This window comes from Natator depressus, chromosome 2 (assembly GCF_965152275.1).
Source record: "Natator depressus isolate rNatDep1 chromosome 2, rNatDep2.hap1, whole genome shotgun sequence".
In the NCBI taxonomy this organism is placed as follows: Eukaryota; Metazoa; Chordata; order Testudines; family Cheloniidae; genus Natator; species Natator depressus.
In genome coordinates, this window is record NC_134235.1 from 173,155,190 (window position 1) to 173,172,847 (window position 17,658).

At 40.9% G+C, this 17,658-nt stretch overlaps 1 protein-coding gene across 4 annotated transcripts in view; it reads right to left on the reverse strand.

Moving 5' to 3' along the window:
• The window catches only part of SUGCT (succinyl-CoA:glutarate-CoA transferase), a 478,648-nt gene extending 463,888 nt beyond the window's left edge, over positions 1–14,760 (reverse strand). For 3 of the 4 annotated variants that reach the window (XM_074943246.1, XM_074943249.1, XM_074943247.1), the window contains exons 1-5: positions 14,409–14,760; positions 6,625–6,676; positions 6,456–6,529; positions 701–786; positions 171–221 (exon numbers count right to left, since the gene is read on the reverse strand). In XM_074943246.1, the coding sequence (XP_074799347.1) occupies positions 171–221; positions 701–786; positions 6,456–6,529; positions 6,625–6,676; positions 14,409–14,586 (441 nt within the window). In that variant the 5' untranslated portion in view covers positions 14,587–14,760. The remainder of the gene's footprint in view (positions 1–170; positions 222–700; positions 787–6,455; positions 6,530–6,624; positions 6,677–14,408) is intronic. The other variant, XM_074943248.1, reaches the window with a different exon arrangement.
• Positions 14,761–17,658: the final 2,898 nt, after the last annotated feature.

The window sequence follows — 17,658 nt, forward strand, 5'->3', positions numbered from 1 at the left end:
TGTATAGAAGAAAATCAGTATATTGCTGTTTAACACAACGATACAGGTGATACACATTAACGATATTATCCTGTTTTTAATTATTAATCCACCATTATATTAATGTTTATTCTTTGCTATTATGCTGAAAACAATGTAAAATGCATGATTTACATTGTACCAGAACATACCTCTCTGATTATCTTTGCTCCTTTTGGATTTTTCATATTGACAGCTATACTCTGGTAACAAAAAATACAATATTGTTAGCTATGTGAAAGTCCCTGTGTCACTCACCCTGTCATCTTCTTCCAAATGTAACAAATTATACATCCTTAATTGTTCAAAATATTCATTCTGGTTCTTTAAAAGAACTATTCACTTCCATATTGCAATGTAATGCCAATTTTAATCTTACCACATTTACATATAGTAAGGATTACACAAATGTAAACTACAGTATTTGGGGTTTGTACCCTTGTAAAGCATGCTTAAGAAAAAACAGACCAATTCTTGCTTTGTTAGTTACTGGTTTCTGCCTAATTGTTACAGTTATCTAATTTGTCAAAAAAAATTGCTTCTGTTCAATACAATCCAGTCTCTAGTACTACTATAAATATTATCTAAAGAACTTAAAAGAAAAATGTTATAAAGTTTGTTCTGAGTTCCTTGTCACAGAAAAAAACAATCCACAATGCACAATAGTGGCGTTTCCGTTTACCTTTTTATTTCGATTTACACTGAGAAAATAAACGCTTTCTGTTCCAACAAAAGGTGGCCCCCAGGCTCTTGTGTCATCACCAACTCCTGAAAATAAGAATGTCACATTTTTGTACCTGTCCAGTATTATACTGCACCAAATACACTGACAAATATGCAGAAATTGAACACTGTGTTCTTCTCCCAGTTTACCTTTAAAATGGCTTAAGCATCAGCTAGGACAGCCAAAACATCTCCTTTAATCACCATTGGTAGGCAATGGTTTAGTATCATACATATTTTAGATATTTTTTGTTATCTGTAAAGAAAAACTCCTAAACCTGATTAAGCAAAGCAGGCTTGTTTTTGCCACTGCTGTGCTATTTGAAAAATATTGTTATTGCATTCAAAGACAAAAAGTACAGAATAAGAAGGGATGATATGAATATAAAAACAACAGTTCACTTCAGAATGAATATTAACTGTTAACATGCTTGAAAATAATCTGAATTGGACTGTGTTGCACTGAGTTGACAATCCAGTACCTTCTTTAGGTTGACCTCTTGTCCTCCACACTCCCAATTTCAGCAAAAATTAAGAACATCAATATCTAGCCTTTATGATTGTGAAGAAAACCTTCAAACTGTGAATGAAGAATAACCAGTGTTATGAGTTTGTAGACAGCCTGAAACGGCTCTCAAAAGAATGAACTGTCCTGCTTATCTGTAACTTAGACGTTCAATCACAATAATTTAAATGCCAACATTATTAACTATTTCACTGGTGACCAAAACATGTAAAAAAAATAAAGAAAGGGACAATCATAACACAAAGACGTGCACAATCTACTGTGAGTGACATTTTACTTTGATGCCACAAGTGGGAGGTGCATGGAAGACTATCACCACTTTTTTTCCCAGCAGGGAGGAGTAGAAACCAGGGGGGGCCACTAAATCTTATGAAGGGGGGATGGGGCAATCCTGAAAAGCCCAGCAAGACATCCAACATCCCAAAAAGCCCAGATTCCCTCAGAGTAGCATGGGCTTGGTCTGCTCTGGTGGTGCATGTGAGACAGGGCAGCTTCCTCTCTCATTCCAATGGCTGCTGCACCACCCTCTACCAGAGGATGTCTGCAGCCTCTGACAGGTATCACTGCACCCGTTATGCCTGGGTTCAATTTTGAAGCTTTTCTTCAATCATGAGGGCTAGAATTATATATTTTTAAATGAAAATTTAGATTCAGATGTAATCACATAACTCAGGGAGCCACGGCCCTAGGCACATGCCTACTGTGCTTAGACTTTAACCCCTCCCTGTCTATGAATGAATATGAACCCTATGGAAGGGGGAACCAAGCTTGAGTAACCCAGCAGAGCTCACAGCAGTGTATATTATTATTATTATTTCACATTTATTCTGCTGTAGCACCTAAAGGCAACAACCAGGTTGAACATCATTGTGCTAGGCATTGTACAAACATATAAAAAATTACAGTTCCCAAGATCTCCACATTTTGGCATCTCAAAAGGGAGCTTGGGAAAGTATCATTACACTTTTTTCCACACACACACAGTTAAAACCATGACAGCAATACATTTCTACAGTACCTTCCTATAAGGATTTCAAAGTGGATTACTAACACCAATAATGGAGTATGTCTAATAACTGTGAAGTAGAGCTTTTGTCAGAGGACAAGTTTATTAACCCACTTTACAGATCTGGGAAGCGGACACTGAGAGGTTAAGTGACTCCTCCAAGATCTGAATTTGAAAGAGCTAAGAATAAAATTCAGGTCTCCCAAATCTTAGGTTTGTACTTTAACCACAAGACCCTGTTGCACTGTTGTACTCTTCCTCCCTATACCCATTATACTTTGAATCATAGTTTTCAGTTTCACCTACTGGTATGGGACTGTGACCTTTCCAAAATTAAATAATTTAAAAAACTAGTGAACAAAGTTGCAGGAGCAAGTCTCTGAGAGGATGATTTGTTGGCTGAAGTGGTGGAATCCTTTTCTTGGGTGTTCATTGTGGATAGATTTCCGATTTAAGTGTAATAAATGAGTGTGTGGTTTGACTTTAGTGGGTTTTTTTCAAATAATAAAAAGAGAAAAGATTTTTTTTAAATGGCCGGAAACTTATGTAAGGAAAAACACATGACATAATGTGCAGCTGCTATGACATATCTGCATGCCTCAAGTGCGTAGTGAGGCACAAGACTGGAGGCCAAATGTGGAAATACCTCTGAAACAACTGCACTCCCTGGAGTTTGTTATTCTACTTGTATAATTTTAAGAGGAGCTCAACTAAACAAATAAAATCTGCAAAATTTAAGAAATGCAGCCATTACACTAGGACAAAGCACTTGTTATTAGTATCTAAAACAACAAGGAAGTTCTTAAGAAAACTTCTTCAAATCTAAAAAATACCTGCATAGAGTGGGAAGAAAAATCAGTTGTAATAAAGTGCAATATACAAAAGTAGCAGCTTGCTGTGATCCTACAAGACAGAGATAAATTCAGGCCATAACTACCATGGTACCAGGCTCAGAGGGAGCCATAAAAAAATGCTAAAATATATTTTTTTTTAATCTAAAAATTCACTCCTGAAGTCTGTTAACCTCTGACACTTCCAGAGCTAGAAGTGACTCTTCTGTAGGAAGCTGAGAATCTCCCTTTCCAGTGGAATAAAGATCCCATTTCTGTAACAATTTTATGCACAGAAAATCTTTCACTGGTACATAATTGAATTTACATTTAGGGGAAAGAGAAGGAAACATTTCTCTGGCAGGTTGTTTTTTAAGTCAGCTACTTGAAACTGCTCAGTGATTTGGAATATTAGAATCAGCCTCAGGAAAGATGAATCAGTGGGCAAAGATATCTTTTAATCAATGAATTCAAGTGCTTGTAATCCCCATTTCAAGACGTGTAACAACAACAAAAAGTGAAGAAAACAGTTACTGTAATCTAAACATTTTATTTTTTTTAAAATGAAGCTCTAATCTCTTGTTTCTTGCCATACCAAACTGTTCAATTCTACTTCAATATCTCTGACTTACGTGCCTAATTGTGGCCAACCTCAAGAGGCAAGTAATTTGCTCAGTATTCTACCTCTGTGCAACAAAATGTACTCCTGCTTAAGTTCACACAGAAAAGCTTTAGCTCAGGGCATATTAAACTACTGAAACATAATACAGTGATGGGAAAACACCTGCTTGTTCCCCTACTGGTATGGGATGTGTCCTATGGGTGTTGGCTCTGGTACAGTGCAAAATACACTTTAAAATTGACAATTTCCGACTAATGCAATATGAATCTACATCAGTGGTTCTCAACCCATGGGCCACTTGCGGCCCATGTGACATCCTCAGGGCCATACAGGTAGTATATATATTGTGTGGATGTGGTCCACATAAAACATAGACAGCTGCCACTGATCTATATCATTTCCTTGGTGGGATAAGGTATTCCTAATTTTATATGCTTACCTAATTTTCATTCAGGACACATATTTTAAAAGAGACAATGTTAACTCAAACATTGCCAAAACTGTAAATTTTTAAAAATTTTCATTAGAAATATTTCTAAACACAAGCTAATATTCCCCTTCAGCATTTGCAACCCAAACATTGCAGCACTAAGACCCTATCCAACCTGAAGCAAATTCAAAACAGTGGGCAAACAACATAAATAGTTTCAGAGTAAAGCAATTGTTTTAAATCCTTCAGCTTTGATCATCTAGGCTTTTATTTGTGAAAGGGCATGCATTACTCCCGCCTCCAACCTTGGCTACCGCAGGAATGGCTCCGACTTTCTTATTTTAGCGTCCACTTTTTATAATTTATTCAAGTCCCTGGAGAATTTTTTTTTGTAAGGAGAGTCATAATCACTGTTCCCTCTAATTGTAAAATGTAAGAGAGGAAAGAAGCATTGGTGCATTCACCTTTCAGAAGTCAATAAAAGAGTCCTAATTTCATAGCTTCAACTTGGGGCCTAGTTGCATCAATTTATGCTAACAAGGCATTATGCAATGCCTTTTATTGCACCCCTAGTTTGGCGCCACCACTGTAACAATTCTGTGCCAGTCCTATAACCGATAACTAGCAACAATAGATCAGACTGTATCTCAAAATAAAGATTCTATTTTCATAGTATCAGGAACCTAATGTTAAAATTTTACACAAGCCCATAAATTTCTATTGCATTAATGGCAGTTACTCTTGGAAATCCTCTGTGTATTGATGGGAGAAAGGAGTCCAGAGTGACCAGTTAGAAACCTGGTGTTTCAATCAGTAACAGATGTCTGATTAATATGCCAGAGGCAAATGATTCACTAAATCCAGCTGTAAAAGCAGATGGTGTATTTTATTTCCAGGGGTCAAACAGAATGGGAGTGCTTCTGCAGCACTCCCAACCCTTGCCTAAGAAGCAAGTGATGAGACCAGGAAATCAATCAAAGGTCTTTCATGTGGTAATATAGAACAACTAATCTCAGGGCCATCAGTTTATGAGATCTAACAAGGTCACCACATAAAGTGTAATATGTTGCCATATATCAGTGATGCCATCAGTCCAGTTATACATCTCTAGGTACAAAACCTATTCTGGATTCAAAACAATTCCATTTAGCATGGTAGCTGGCACCAAACCCCCTCACTTTTGTACTAATTTTCACCTTTTTTCTCTCTTTGTTTTAAAAAAGCTGCCTTATTCACAATTGGCTTTGCAGGTAGAGCAAAGCATGTGTTTTAACTGGTAGCCTGCAGCTATCCTCTGAAGCCACTAACCATACTTAAGGATCATAGCGGTATAGAAAAAAATTAGAAGTCACAATATTTCTAATCTTATAATGAAATTATAAACCTCTTGGGGGAGGGACCATCTTGTCATTAAATGTATGTATAGCACCTAGCACAGTGAGGCTCTGCTTCTTGACTAGAGCCTCTAGATACTCCTATTATTAAAATAAATAATAAAAATAATAGATAATTTCTGGAAGGATTCTGTTTGTCGTGACATCATAGTTCAGACTGCAGCACTCTTTTCCTAACCCCTATTTTAAAAGCCTTTTCACATGATAAAGAAAACTCCCTAGGCCAAAAATACTTAGTCTGAGGCCGGAGGAGAATCTTTCTAAATAATTTAAAGGAAAACAATCCAAATTTCGAGTCACAGGTAATGTACATTTCATGTGTAAAGTCTTTTGCTAAACTGACTAACATTCTTTTCTGAATTCATAACCCAAAAATTACTTGATCTTAGAACTTCAGACTTCTCATGCCCTTATCCTTCCTAAAAGACTTAAGAACATAAGCTACTTCTGAACAAAACGTATCTACACTTAACACTAACTTACAGTTTTTAGAGGAAACTGACTAGAGAAGCTCCAGTAACTAGACCAGCAAGTATGCCAGCAATTAGTTCTCCACCAGTGAGTCTTCAGGAAACTGGAAATAGAATGATGTCCACGGGGTCCCAAAAAAGTGTCATAACTTTAGGCTACCTAGTAATAGTTAAAAAATGAAAGTTTTCCAAGGGCCTAGCTAGACACACACCACCACTCAACCTAGCATTTTCTTTCTCCTCACTTCTGCAGGGGGAGTGGGCAATGGAATTGCATTTTACATGTTCAGCCCATACTGTGCTCTCAAAGCCCCTAATGGTACTATAAATCAAAGTGACCCCTTAAAACAGCACAGAGGGGAAAAAACTATTCAAAAGTACATAGACAACTAATTATTAAACTGATCCTCATTCTGATTATATTAAGAAACCTTACCTGGTCTTTCCACTTTAATAACTTCTGCTCCTAGGTCTCCTAAATTCATTGTTGCAAAGGGTCCTGCTAGTACCCTGCAATATTAAAAAGCAGTGGGTTTTCGTAGTTGTTCTGCCAAAGCATTTGAATCTCAGAAAACTATTCTGAACTACAAACAACAAACACAAACCTTGTTAGATCAAGAATTTTCACACCTTCAAGCGGCTTCACATTATTAGCACCTGGTAAGAAAGAGAAAACCGTATTTTACGTGTGAGCTTCTTTTTTTAAGGAGACTAATGTTTCTCTGTGGAAGTCTGAAATATCTGCTGTATCACACTCTGCCTTGTTATCCACATTGCATAAAATAGAGATAACAGCAACTTCAGATTATAAAATCAGTTAATGTTTGTAAAGCATGATATAAATTATTGGTATTGTAGAGCTTTTTTAAAACCCCTTAGAATACAGTATATTGTTTTGTTCGTTATTTTTAAATGTGCCTGTTACATACATAGACATTAAACTGATAAGCAGCAGCCTGTAGAAAGATCCAATAAACTCATAGCAGTCAGTGTCAAAAAGATATATGAATTAAAACTAATGGATAACAGACTGACATGAAGTAACGACTCCCCAGCTTCAGAGTGGTTTGACCTATGCTGACAATCAAAAGTAGGGTCAGCACTTACAACACACACAAAAACTGCGTCTTCACATTTTAAAAGGCACTTGAAAATTGAATCAGATGAGCATAAACCAAGAAAATATTTGTTCTGTCTGATAGCACTCATGATGGTAAATATATGCTCAAGAAATCTATCCACATATATTTTTCCTTCCTTCTCCCCCCTTCCCTCCCAACCATAACCATCACTGAAAACTATATGAAGGATATTAAACCCCATGTGGAGGTAACAGACTTGCAGCCTAGGTCACAGGTGTCCACAGATCTCCTGGGTGATCCTGGGCATGTCACTTAACCCCTCTGTAAAATGGGAAATAATATTATTTCACTACCTCATAGGGATGTTGTGAGGTACATTAATTAATATCTGTGAGATGTTCAGATACTATAGTGATAAATGCCATAGCAAGTTCAATAAATAAATAAAAAATAAAATTAGACCTCTGCTAAAACTAGACAGGTTACACAGCATTAGCCAGGAGGAACTCATCTTTAATCATGTACTTGTTCAAACAAGGGGAAAAGACAAAGTATAAAGAAAAAGTGTATTGTAAGACTGTCTCACTTTCTCTCTAGCCATCAGTTACAAAGCATGCACACAGAGTACTAGGACGGATTGGGAATTTAAGGCCCCTGCTCAAATATTTTAATTCACCACACTGCATTCAATGAAAAAATAGTGTCCTCTCCTGTTCTTCAATTGTAAAACATTTTCCTCAATTATTACAAATTTCTGCAGAGGGATTTGGGTGGTTTGTTTTGTGGTTGTTACTGTTGTTGCCATGAGAAAGTGCAATATGCAGACTAGTCAGCATTTAAAAAAAATATCTGTCTAAATATTTGCCTCATAGTTGTTTTGCACATCATAAACCGTTCACAGGAAGTAAGGTACATATGTTTAGTACTGTTGTATTTCACAGAAGTTGAAAAATAGTTTACTAGTAATTATGCTGGATATCAATATAAAATACTTGGTGGTACAACCTCAATAAAGCCACCCATAGCTTGATGACACTTCATCAGCCCTCCATCCGTAAACTCACTTAGGCCCCAGATGAGCAAAGAATTTAACCATATGCTTAACTTTAAGCAAGTAAGTTGTCCTATTTAGTTCATTAAGACTGACTACTCTCATGCTTAATGGTAAGCATATGTTTAAGTGTGTTTTAAGTGCTGAATCAGGGCATTACAGGAGAACACAACTTTATAAGAACATCTGCAGATGACGAAAGGTCTGCCTTTCTCCAGCCCAACTCCCCTTTTCTTTCCATCCTCTCCAAAACTCGCAATCTCTTCACTATTCCACAGACCGTATGGAGCCTGATTCTCTCCCTTTCTCATACATACACTACCACAGGAACAGTAGTTTCCCAATTAAAGGCACTTCCAGCCTCAAAAAGTCCTGCAGCTGTGGTTGACAGGCCTTTAGGAGCCCCTCAGACTCTCTAAGGGAAGTCTCCGATGTATTTAGATTTCACCTGTAAAATATGCATTTACACAAAGCCATAATTAACAAGAGGATGAGTCTCCATTATTTTCATATAATTCATATTATAGTATTAACTAGGAACCCCAATCAAGGACCATGGCCCCACTGGAGTAGGGGGCAGCATAGGAGAAAGTGCAGAGGTGTTTCTGGGAGAAGCGGTCTGTTGGGTAATAGATACAGGAAGTTGAATAGGGGTGTTGTCCCACTGACAAAGAAATAGAGGCGAAGAGAAGGTCCGTAGAAAGTAGATCAAAAGCTTGGTTCAGAAAGTTTCGGAAGAAATGCCAGCAAGTGAAACTACTCTTGCCTAATCATCTATGAATTTACATGAAGCCTCAGGTTTCAGAGTAGCAGCCGTGTTAGTCTGTATTCGCAAAAAGGAGTACTTGTGGCACCTTAGAGACTAACCAATTTATTTGAGCATAAGCTTTCATAAGCTACAGCTCACTTCATTGGATGCATAAAAGTGGAAAATGCAGTGAGGATGTGTTTATACACACAGATCATGAAAAAATGGGTGTTTATCACATCAAAAGGTTTTCTCTCCCCCCACCCCACTCTCCTGCTGGTAATAGCTTATCTAAAGTGATCACTCTCCTTACAATGTGTATGATAATCAAGGTGGGCCATTTCCAGCACAAATCCAGGGTTTAACAAGAACGTCTGAGGAAGGGGTGGGGGTAGGAAAAAACAAGGGGAAATAGGTTACCTTGCATAATGACTTAGCCACTCCCAGTCTCTATTCAAGCCTAAGTTAATTGTATCCAATTTGCAAATGAATTCCAATTCAGGAGTCTCTCACTGGAGTCTGGATTGGAAGTTTTTCTGTTGTAATATCGCAACTTTCATGTCTGTAATCGCGTGACCAGAGAGATTGAAATGTTCTCCGACTGGTTTATGAATGTTATAATTCTTGACATCTGATTTGTGTCCATTTATTCTTTTACGTAGAGACTGTCCAGTTTGACCAATGTACATGGCAGAGGGGCATTGCTGGCACATGATGGCATATATCACATTGGTAGATGTGCCAGTGAACGAGCCTCTGATAGTGTGGCTCATGTGACTAGGCCCTGTGATGGTGGTCCCCTGAATACATACGTGGGCACAGTTGGCAATGGGCTTTGTTGCAAGGATAGGTTCCTGGGTTAGTGGTTCTGTTGTGTGGTATGTAGTTGCTGGTGAGTATTTGCTTCAGGTTGGGGGGCTGTCTGTAGGCAAGGACTGGCCTGTCTCCCAAGATTTGTGAGAGTGATGGGTCGTCCTTCAGGATAGGTTGTAGATCCTTGATAATGCGTTGGAGAGGTTTTAGTTGGGGGCTGAAGGTGACGGCTAGTGGCATTCTGTTATTTTCTTTGTTGGGCCTGTCCTGTAGTAGGTGACTTCTGGGTACTCTTCTGGCTCTATCAATCTGTTTCTTCACTTCTGCAGGTGGGTATTGTAGTTGTAAGAATGCTTGATAGAGATCTTGTAGATGTTTGTCTCTGTCTGAGGGGTTGGAGCAAATGCGGTTGTATCGCAGAGCTTGGCTGTAGACAATGGATCGTGTGGTGTGGTCAGGGTGAAAAATGGAGGCATGTAGGTAGGAATAGTGGTCAGCAGGTTTCCGGTATAGGGTGGTGTTTATGTGACCATCGCTTATTAGCACTGTAGTGTCCAGGAAGTGGATCTCTTGTGTGGACTGGTCCAGGCTGAGGTTGATGGTGGGATGGAAATTGTTGAAATCATGGTGGAATTCCTCAAGGGCTTCTTTTCCATGGGTCCAGATGATGAAGATGTCATCAATATAGCGCAAGTAGAGTAGGAGTGTTAGGGGACGAGAGCTGAGGAAGCGTTGTTCTAAGTCAGCCATAAAAATGTTGGCATACTGTGGGGCCATGCGGGTACCCATAGCAGTGCCGCTGATCTGAAGGTATACATTGTCTCCAAATGTGAAATAGTTATGGGTGAGGACAAAGTCACAAAGTTCAGCCACCAGGTTTGCTGTTACATTATCGGGGATAGTGTTCCTGACGGCTTGTAGTCCATCTTTGTGTGGAATGTTGGTGTAGAGGGCTTCTACATCCATAGTGGCCAGGATGGTATATCCAGGAAGATCACCGATGGATTGTAGTTTCCTTAGGAAGTCAGTGGTGTCTCAAAGATAGCTGGGAGTGTTGGTAGAGTAGGGACTGAGGAGGGAGTCTACATAGCCAGACAATCCTGCTGTCAGGGTGCCAATGCCTGAGATGATGGGGCGCCCAGGATTTCCAGGTTTATGGATCTTGGGTAGTAGACAGAATATCCTAGGTCAGGGTTCCAGGGGTGTGTCTGTGCGGATTTGATCTTGTGCTTTTTCAGGGAGTTTCTTGAGCAAATGCTGTCGTTTCTTTTGGTAACTCTCAGTGGGATCAGAGGGTAATGGCTTGTAGAAAGTGGTGGTGGAGAGCTGCCAAGTAGCCTCTTGTTCATATTCCGACCTATTCATCATGACAACAGCACCTCCTTTGTCAGCCTTTTTGATTATGATGTCAGAGTTGTTTCTGAGGCTGTGGATGGCATTGTGTTCTGAAAGGCTGAGGTTGTGGGGCAAGTGATGCTGCTTTTCCACAATTTCAGCCCGGCGGAAGCACTCTATGTAGAAGTCCAGTCTGCTGTCTCGACCTTCAGGAGGAGTCCACCTAGAATCCTTATTTTTGTAGTGTTGGTAGGAAAGTCTCTGTGGATTAGTATGTTGTTCAGAGGAGTGTTGGAAATATTCCTTGAGTCGGAGATGTCGAAAATAGGATTCTAGGTCACCACAGAACTGTATCATGTTTGTGGGGGTGGGGGGCAGAAGGAGAGGCCCTGAGATAGCCCAGCAGAAGCAGTTGTCCTAAGAGTATAGTTGGATAGATTAACAATATTGCTGGGTGGGTTGAGGGAACCATTGCTGTGGCCCCTTGTGGCATGTAGTAGTTTAGAAAGTTTAGTGTCCTTTTTCTTTTGTAGAGAAGCAAAGTGTGTGTTGTAAATGGCTTGTCTAGTTTTAGTACAGTCCAGCCACGAGGAAGTTTGTGTGGAAGGTTGGTTTTTTATGAGAGTATCCAGTTTTGAGAGCTCATTCTTAATCTTTCCCTGTATGCTGTACAGGATATTGATCAGGTGGTTCTGCAGTTTCTTTGAGAGCGTGTGGCACAAGCTGTCAGCATAGTCTGTGTGGTATGTAGATTGTAATGGATTTTTTACCTTCAATCCTTTTGGTGCATTTGGAGAGGAAGATGATGTCTGTCTGCATCTGTACAAGTCTTTTCATGCAGTTGATGGATTTCCACTCCATATGGCTAAATGCAGTGCCTTGCATAATGACCGGTTTCAGAGTAGCAGCCATGTTAGTCTACGTTATTACGTGGGGCACAAGGGGAAATTCGGCCACGAGTTCCTGGAGTTCGAGTTCCGGCCGGACAGTGAGGGCCTGGGGCCCGCGGGGGAGGGGGGCAAAGCGCATTTGGCTTCCTGGCGAAGGGGGTGGGGGGTGGCACATGGCTGCAGGGCTCGGAGGGGCCGGGAGGGGGAGAGAAAACCTTTTGAAGTGATAAACACCCATTTTTTCATGATCTGTGTGTATAAAAACATCCTCACTGCATTTTCCACTTTTATGCATCTGATGAAGTGAGCTGTAGCTCACGAAAGCTTATGCTCAAATAAATTGGTTAGTCTCTAAGGTGCCACAAGTACTCCTTTTCTTTTCATGAAGCCTCAGTTTTGCTTTCTGATAGTAAGCCAACGAGCTGCAGACTGATTTTACATGATACGCGTGATCCATGCCCACTTGATCACCAGAGAAATAACAGTTCTAATACACTAGTCATATGAACACTGCAAAACCATTCCCTGAGTCCTACTATCCCAGTATCATCCCCCATCTTCATCCCCTCCTGTGCCAGTTATTGATTTCTTAAGTAAACCAAATAGTGCCAAGTTCACTTTTTATTGAATTAATCCTATAGCTCAACTACTGCAAGAATTCCTCTCTCTCAGGTATATAACTATACCATACTTGCAGATTGTTTATTCCTATAATAAACTGGACAAACATATCGACCTCTATTACAAGTAGCTCTTATTGAGAAAAAAACAAACAGGCACACTCAAACTTTGTAGTAGTTTGTAAACTTTGTGGCATTTTAAACTGAAGTCTCCCCCACATTACATTTAGTACACTTTACACAGGCAGGATCATGTCAGGTGTGTTAGCTTACCTTATTACAACATTAACAAAAACAAACCCAGAAGTTATTTCATAGTAGAACAGATTTGTACTACTTTTAATCCTGAAGATCTTAGGGTTTTCTTTTACATTTTAAAACAGGGGCGGATATAGGAGAAAGGGGACAAAATGAAGCATTCTGTGGGCTTGATTCTTCTCTCACATCACTTTTACACCAGTGCTGCTCCACTGTCTTCAATTAAGTTACTTCTGATTTATATCTGGGCAAGTGAGGAGAATCAAGCCCTCCTCCCCACCAAATTGCAAAGTGGATATCCTCTCATTCATGCAGACTGCCTCCAGTGTCCACATTCACTCCTTGTGTAAGTAGATGTAGCGTCAATGCGCCCACTTGCACCAGCAATCAAGTTGGATGAATAGTGAAAATATAAGCTACTGCTACGGAGTGATCATTCTAGTTCAGCTGCTTATATTTGCATTTGGTATTTGAAACAGATTGGGAAATGAGCAAATCAATTCCACTTATTAAATGGCCACCAGAAGATAGGGGTTTTTTTTATTATTAAAGATAAAAATAGAGCTTGCAGGAAAGGAGAGAGTGAATCCACTAGGAAATCCCCAAACAGTGAAAAGTTTTGTTAAATAATAGGAAGCTCACAAAATGGGTTGTTTGCCCATAAAATGCAAACAAACAAACAGCTTTAATATCTGAACTAGAAAGTGCAACACTTTCTCTATATATTGCTGTTAGTAGTCTGATAATTAGTTCTTCTTGGGCTCCAGCCCCTCCCAAGATTCTCTCTTTATTTTTTGCAACCTGCACACATTCATTGACCACTCTGCAAAGTCTGCATTATAAACAGAACCTTTTGAGTTCTTCCTCAGCCACTGTGGAAAATTATACCCCTAACTCCAGATGTACATTTTCATTTAGAAAAAATAAATCATTTGCAGTCAAGACAGTTATGGGATTCGTAATGCTGCAGCAAAAGTGTAAAGTCCAATTTCAGATAAACAATAAAAAACAGAATAAATTTCCTTAAAATGCTAGGGGACAAAGAAAACTATCTAGAAATCTATGTGAATTGAGTCTGCTATAGTTGCAAGATGTTATTATTAGTGTCATATATTCATGTCCTGCATGGACATTAAAATATTTCATCATATTTTTCCTAAGAGCAGAAGTTTCCCTTGGTATCTGCAGCCCTAGAGGTAGTTGCATTTCAGTGTCTGTGGCGCTCTCAGAACCTTTGAGGACATGAAAGATTTTATTATAGCACATCACACGTATAGCATAATTCTCAACCAAGCACATATTTATGTTGGATTGTCCCTTATCAGCCTGCTCTGTAAAAGCTTGTGTTTTTCTAAACTAAAACCGCTGGGGCAGGAAACATGTTGATCGTTTGGCAAAGGTCTCTCACCTACTTACATAAATAATAGTATGAAGAGACGCTTACTCTGAGATACTTTTAAGTAAAACTTCTCCTGGACTTTGATTCCTTTCCACAGCCCTGCGCACGTGTTACATGCTACACACGACCCATGGTGTCCATACCAGATAAAACAAGTGGTTTATTAAATTAAGAGTTTAAAAGAAGTGGCTACCTGGCTGGAGAGAGCTTCCCTGCACCCCTCTGCTGCTGCTAGGTGAGGAGAGGATTCTCAGAGGGCTGGGGCAGAGGGGAGAGGCAGAGCAGCCACTGCTGCTAGGGAGTGTGGGGCACAGACTCCTCCTGCGCCTGACACAGGAGCAACTCCTCCTTCCCAGCACACCGCTCAGCATTGCTGCGGCTGCCAGCCCGAGCCGGGACAATCAGACGCCTCGAAGGCACGGTGGGCTAGGTACTGAGGTGCAGGACAGACTCACTGCGACCGCTGTCAGAGCCGCAGGCACTCGAGGAAGAGGACTGGAGGAGGAGCGCCACTGTCCAATTTGACTCGGCCCCTCCCCACCTCCGTGTGTGTGAGAAAAAGGTCCCAGTCCTGTGTACTGCGCAGTCGCAGTGCTACACCGCTTCCTGCCTACCCCTTCCCCACGGAAATTCTCCCACCCTTTTGCACTGCGCAAGCGTAGTTCTCACTGTCTCTCCATTTTTTTCTCGGAGTGAAAATGTTCCCAGCTTTGCGTACTACGCAGGCGCGACGCTAAATGTCTCCTGGTCCTGTCTCTGTGAATGCAAGCATAATCCCACCTTTCCTTGTGGTAGTGGGAAGTTCAGGAGAGGGAGGATAGGGTTTAACCTTGTGGGGAAAACCCTCACCCTCAGTCATAGTCAGGGAGTTCTCAGACTTGGTTTCACTGTGGTTTATAGCTTTACTCTTCTAGGAAAGATGGAGACTTAGGTGGCTTTCTAGTACATTTTTATCCCAGAGGCAAAATTTGTGCTTTGTATTGCCCCTCTGCTAAATCAGCCTGAGCACTGCTGCTTCACATAAACCCAGAGTGCATAAATTTTGCCCCTGTGAAGTTTTATTCTGCCTAGTTGAGCAAATAGTTAGGGAGAATCCCACTTGTACTAATTTACTTTGTGTAAAACTAGAGTTGGCATATTCATCCTATGCATTTGTAAAGCATCCATCATGAGGTTACCAGAGCACCCTTTAAAATATATAGCTCACAAATGTATTCTACTTTTCCCCCAGTAAGGAAGGAAATTCCTTACTGGCCTAGAAACTGATGATCATCCTCTGGGATATGTTGCCAGAGGATGATAAGAGGAGAGTTTCACCAGTTGCATTTAATCAGCCTGAATAAAGAGATGCATCTTATTTTTTTCCAGAGAAAGTTTACCAAGTTTCAACTCTAGCATACCTCTGTTGAGCAACTTTCAGAGCTTCTTGTACAGCAGAGGTGGGCAAACTACGGCCCGCAGGACACATCCGGCCCGCAGGACACATCCGGCCCGGCCCCTGAGCTCCTGGTCGGGAAGGCTAGCCCCCGGCCCCTCCACTGCTATTCCCTCTCCCTGGCAGCCTCAGCGCACCGCGCTGCCAGCACTCTGGGCAGCGGGGCTGCACGCTCATGCAGGGCAGCATGGCAGCATGTCTGGCTCTGGCCAGGCGGCGTGACTCCAGACATGCTGCTCTGAGCAGCATGGTAAAGGGGCCAGGGCCTGGGGGTTGGATATGGGGCAAGGGGTTCTGGGGGGTAGTCAGGGGACAGGGGGCGATTGGATAGGGCAGAGGTTATGGGGGAGGCAGGGAGAGGAACAGGAGGGATTGGATAGGGGGTGGGATCCTGGGGGATGGTCAGGGGACAAGGAGCAGGGGGGATTGGATGGGTGGAGGGTTCTGATGGGGGCAGTCAGGGTTGGGAAGTGGGAGGGGTCAGATAGAGGGTGGGGGTCAGGCCATTGGGGAGGCACAGCCTTCCCTACCCAGCCCTGCATACAGTTTCACACCCTGATGTGGCCCTCGGGCCAAAAAATTTGCCCACCCCTGTTGTACAGGGTGGGAAACAAAGTTTGTTACTGTTATTTGTACTTTTATATGTTTGAGAGGCATTCAGGTACTACAGTGATTAAACCATATACGTTGATAGACACAGAAATAGGTAGGTAAACCTATCACAGAACATATCTGCTGCTGATTCTCACAAATATTTTGTTGGAAATCAACAATTTGCGCTATTGTGGGGGAAATGAAGCAACAAAGCATTAGTTTAATACAATCTCAACTAGACTGTAAAGTTAGGACCTCTTTCACATGGAGCACTGTCATAAAAATAAAGGGAAGGGTAACCACCTTTCTGTCCCCAGTGCTATAAAATCCCTCCTGGCCAGAGGCAAAACCCTTTCACCTGTAAAGGGTTAAGAAGCTAAGATAACCTCGCTGGCACCTGACCAAAATGATCAATGAGGAGACAAGATACTTTCAAAGCTGGAGGGCGAAAACAAAGGGTCTGTCTGACGCTTTTGCTGGGAACAGATCAGGAATGCAGTCTCAGAAACTCCGTTTACTTAGTAAGTAATCTAGCTAGAAATGCGTTAGATTTCCTTTTGTTTAATGGCTGGTAAAATACACTGTGCTGAATGGAATGTATAGTCCTGTTTTTGTCTCTTTTTGTAACTTAAGATTTTGCCTAGAGGGATTCTCTATGTTTTGAATCTGATTACCCTGTAAGGTATTTACCATCCTGATTTTACAGAGGTGATTCTTTTATCTTTTCTTTCATTAAAATTCTTCTTTTAAGAACCTGATTGGTTTTTTCATTGTTCTTAAGATCCAAGGGTTTGGGTGTGTTCACCTGTACAAATTGGTGAGGATTTTTATCAAGCCTTTCCCAGGAAAGGGTGTGTAGGGCTTGGGGGGGATATTTTGGGGGACGACATCTCCAAGCGGCTCTTTCCCCGTTCTTTGTTTAACACGCTTGGTGGTGGCAGCATAAGGTTCAAAGACAAGGCAAAGTTTGTACCTTCAGGAAGTTTTTAACCTAAGCTGGTAAGAGTACGCTTAGGGAGTCTTTCATGCAGGTCCCCACATCTGTACCCTAGAGTTCAGAGTGGGGGAAAAAACCATGACAAGCACAGTTTAAACTTCTTTGAGATAAACAGGTTATCTGTTACTTTTGTTTGGTTTGAAATGGTTTTCTGCAAGGTTGGTTTATAAAATGCAGCAATTGATGGCTTACATTTGTAATTTCTTTTTGCTTAGCTCTTTTAAAAAATGCAAAAGATTAAATTAACTTCAACATTACAAATTTTAACACATAAATGATAGATAATAAAGTTATAGGCATTCATGCTGAAGCAGAAATGGGGCTATGCATTGGTCCACTCACACAGAGCGCAGCATTGAGGCCCGAGTTCTCAAAGCAATGCTAGAGTCTTGGAAGGTTCATATAAAGGGGCTACAC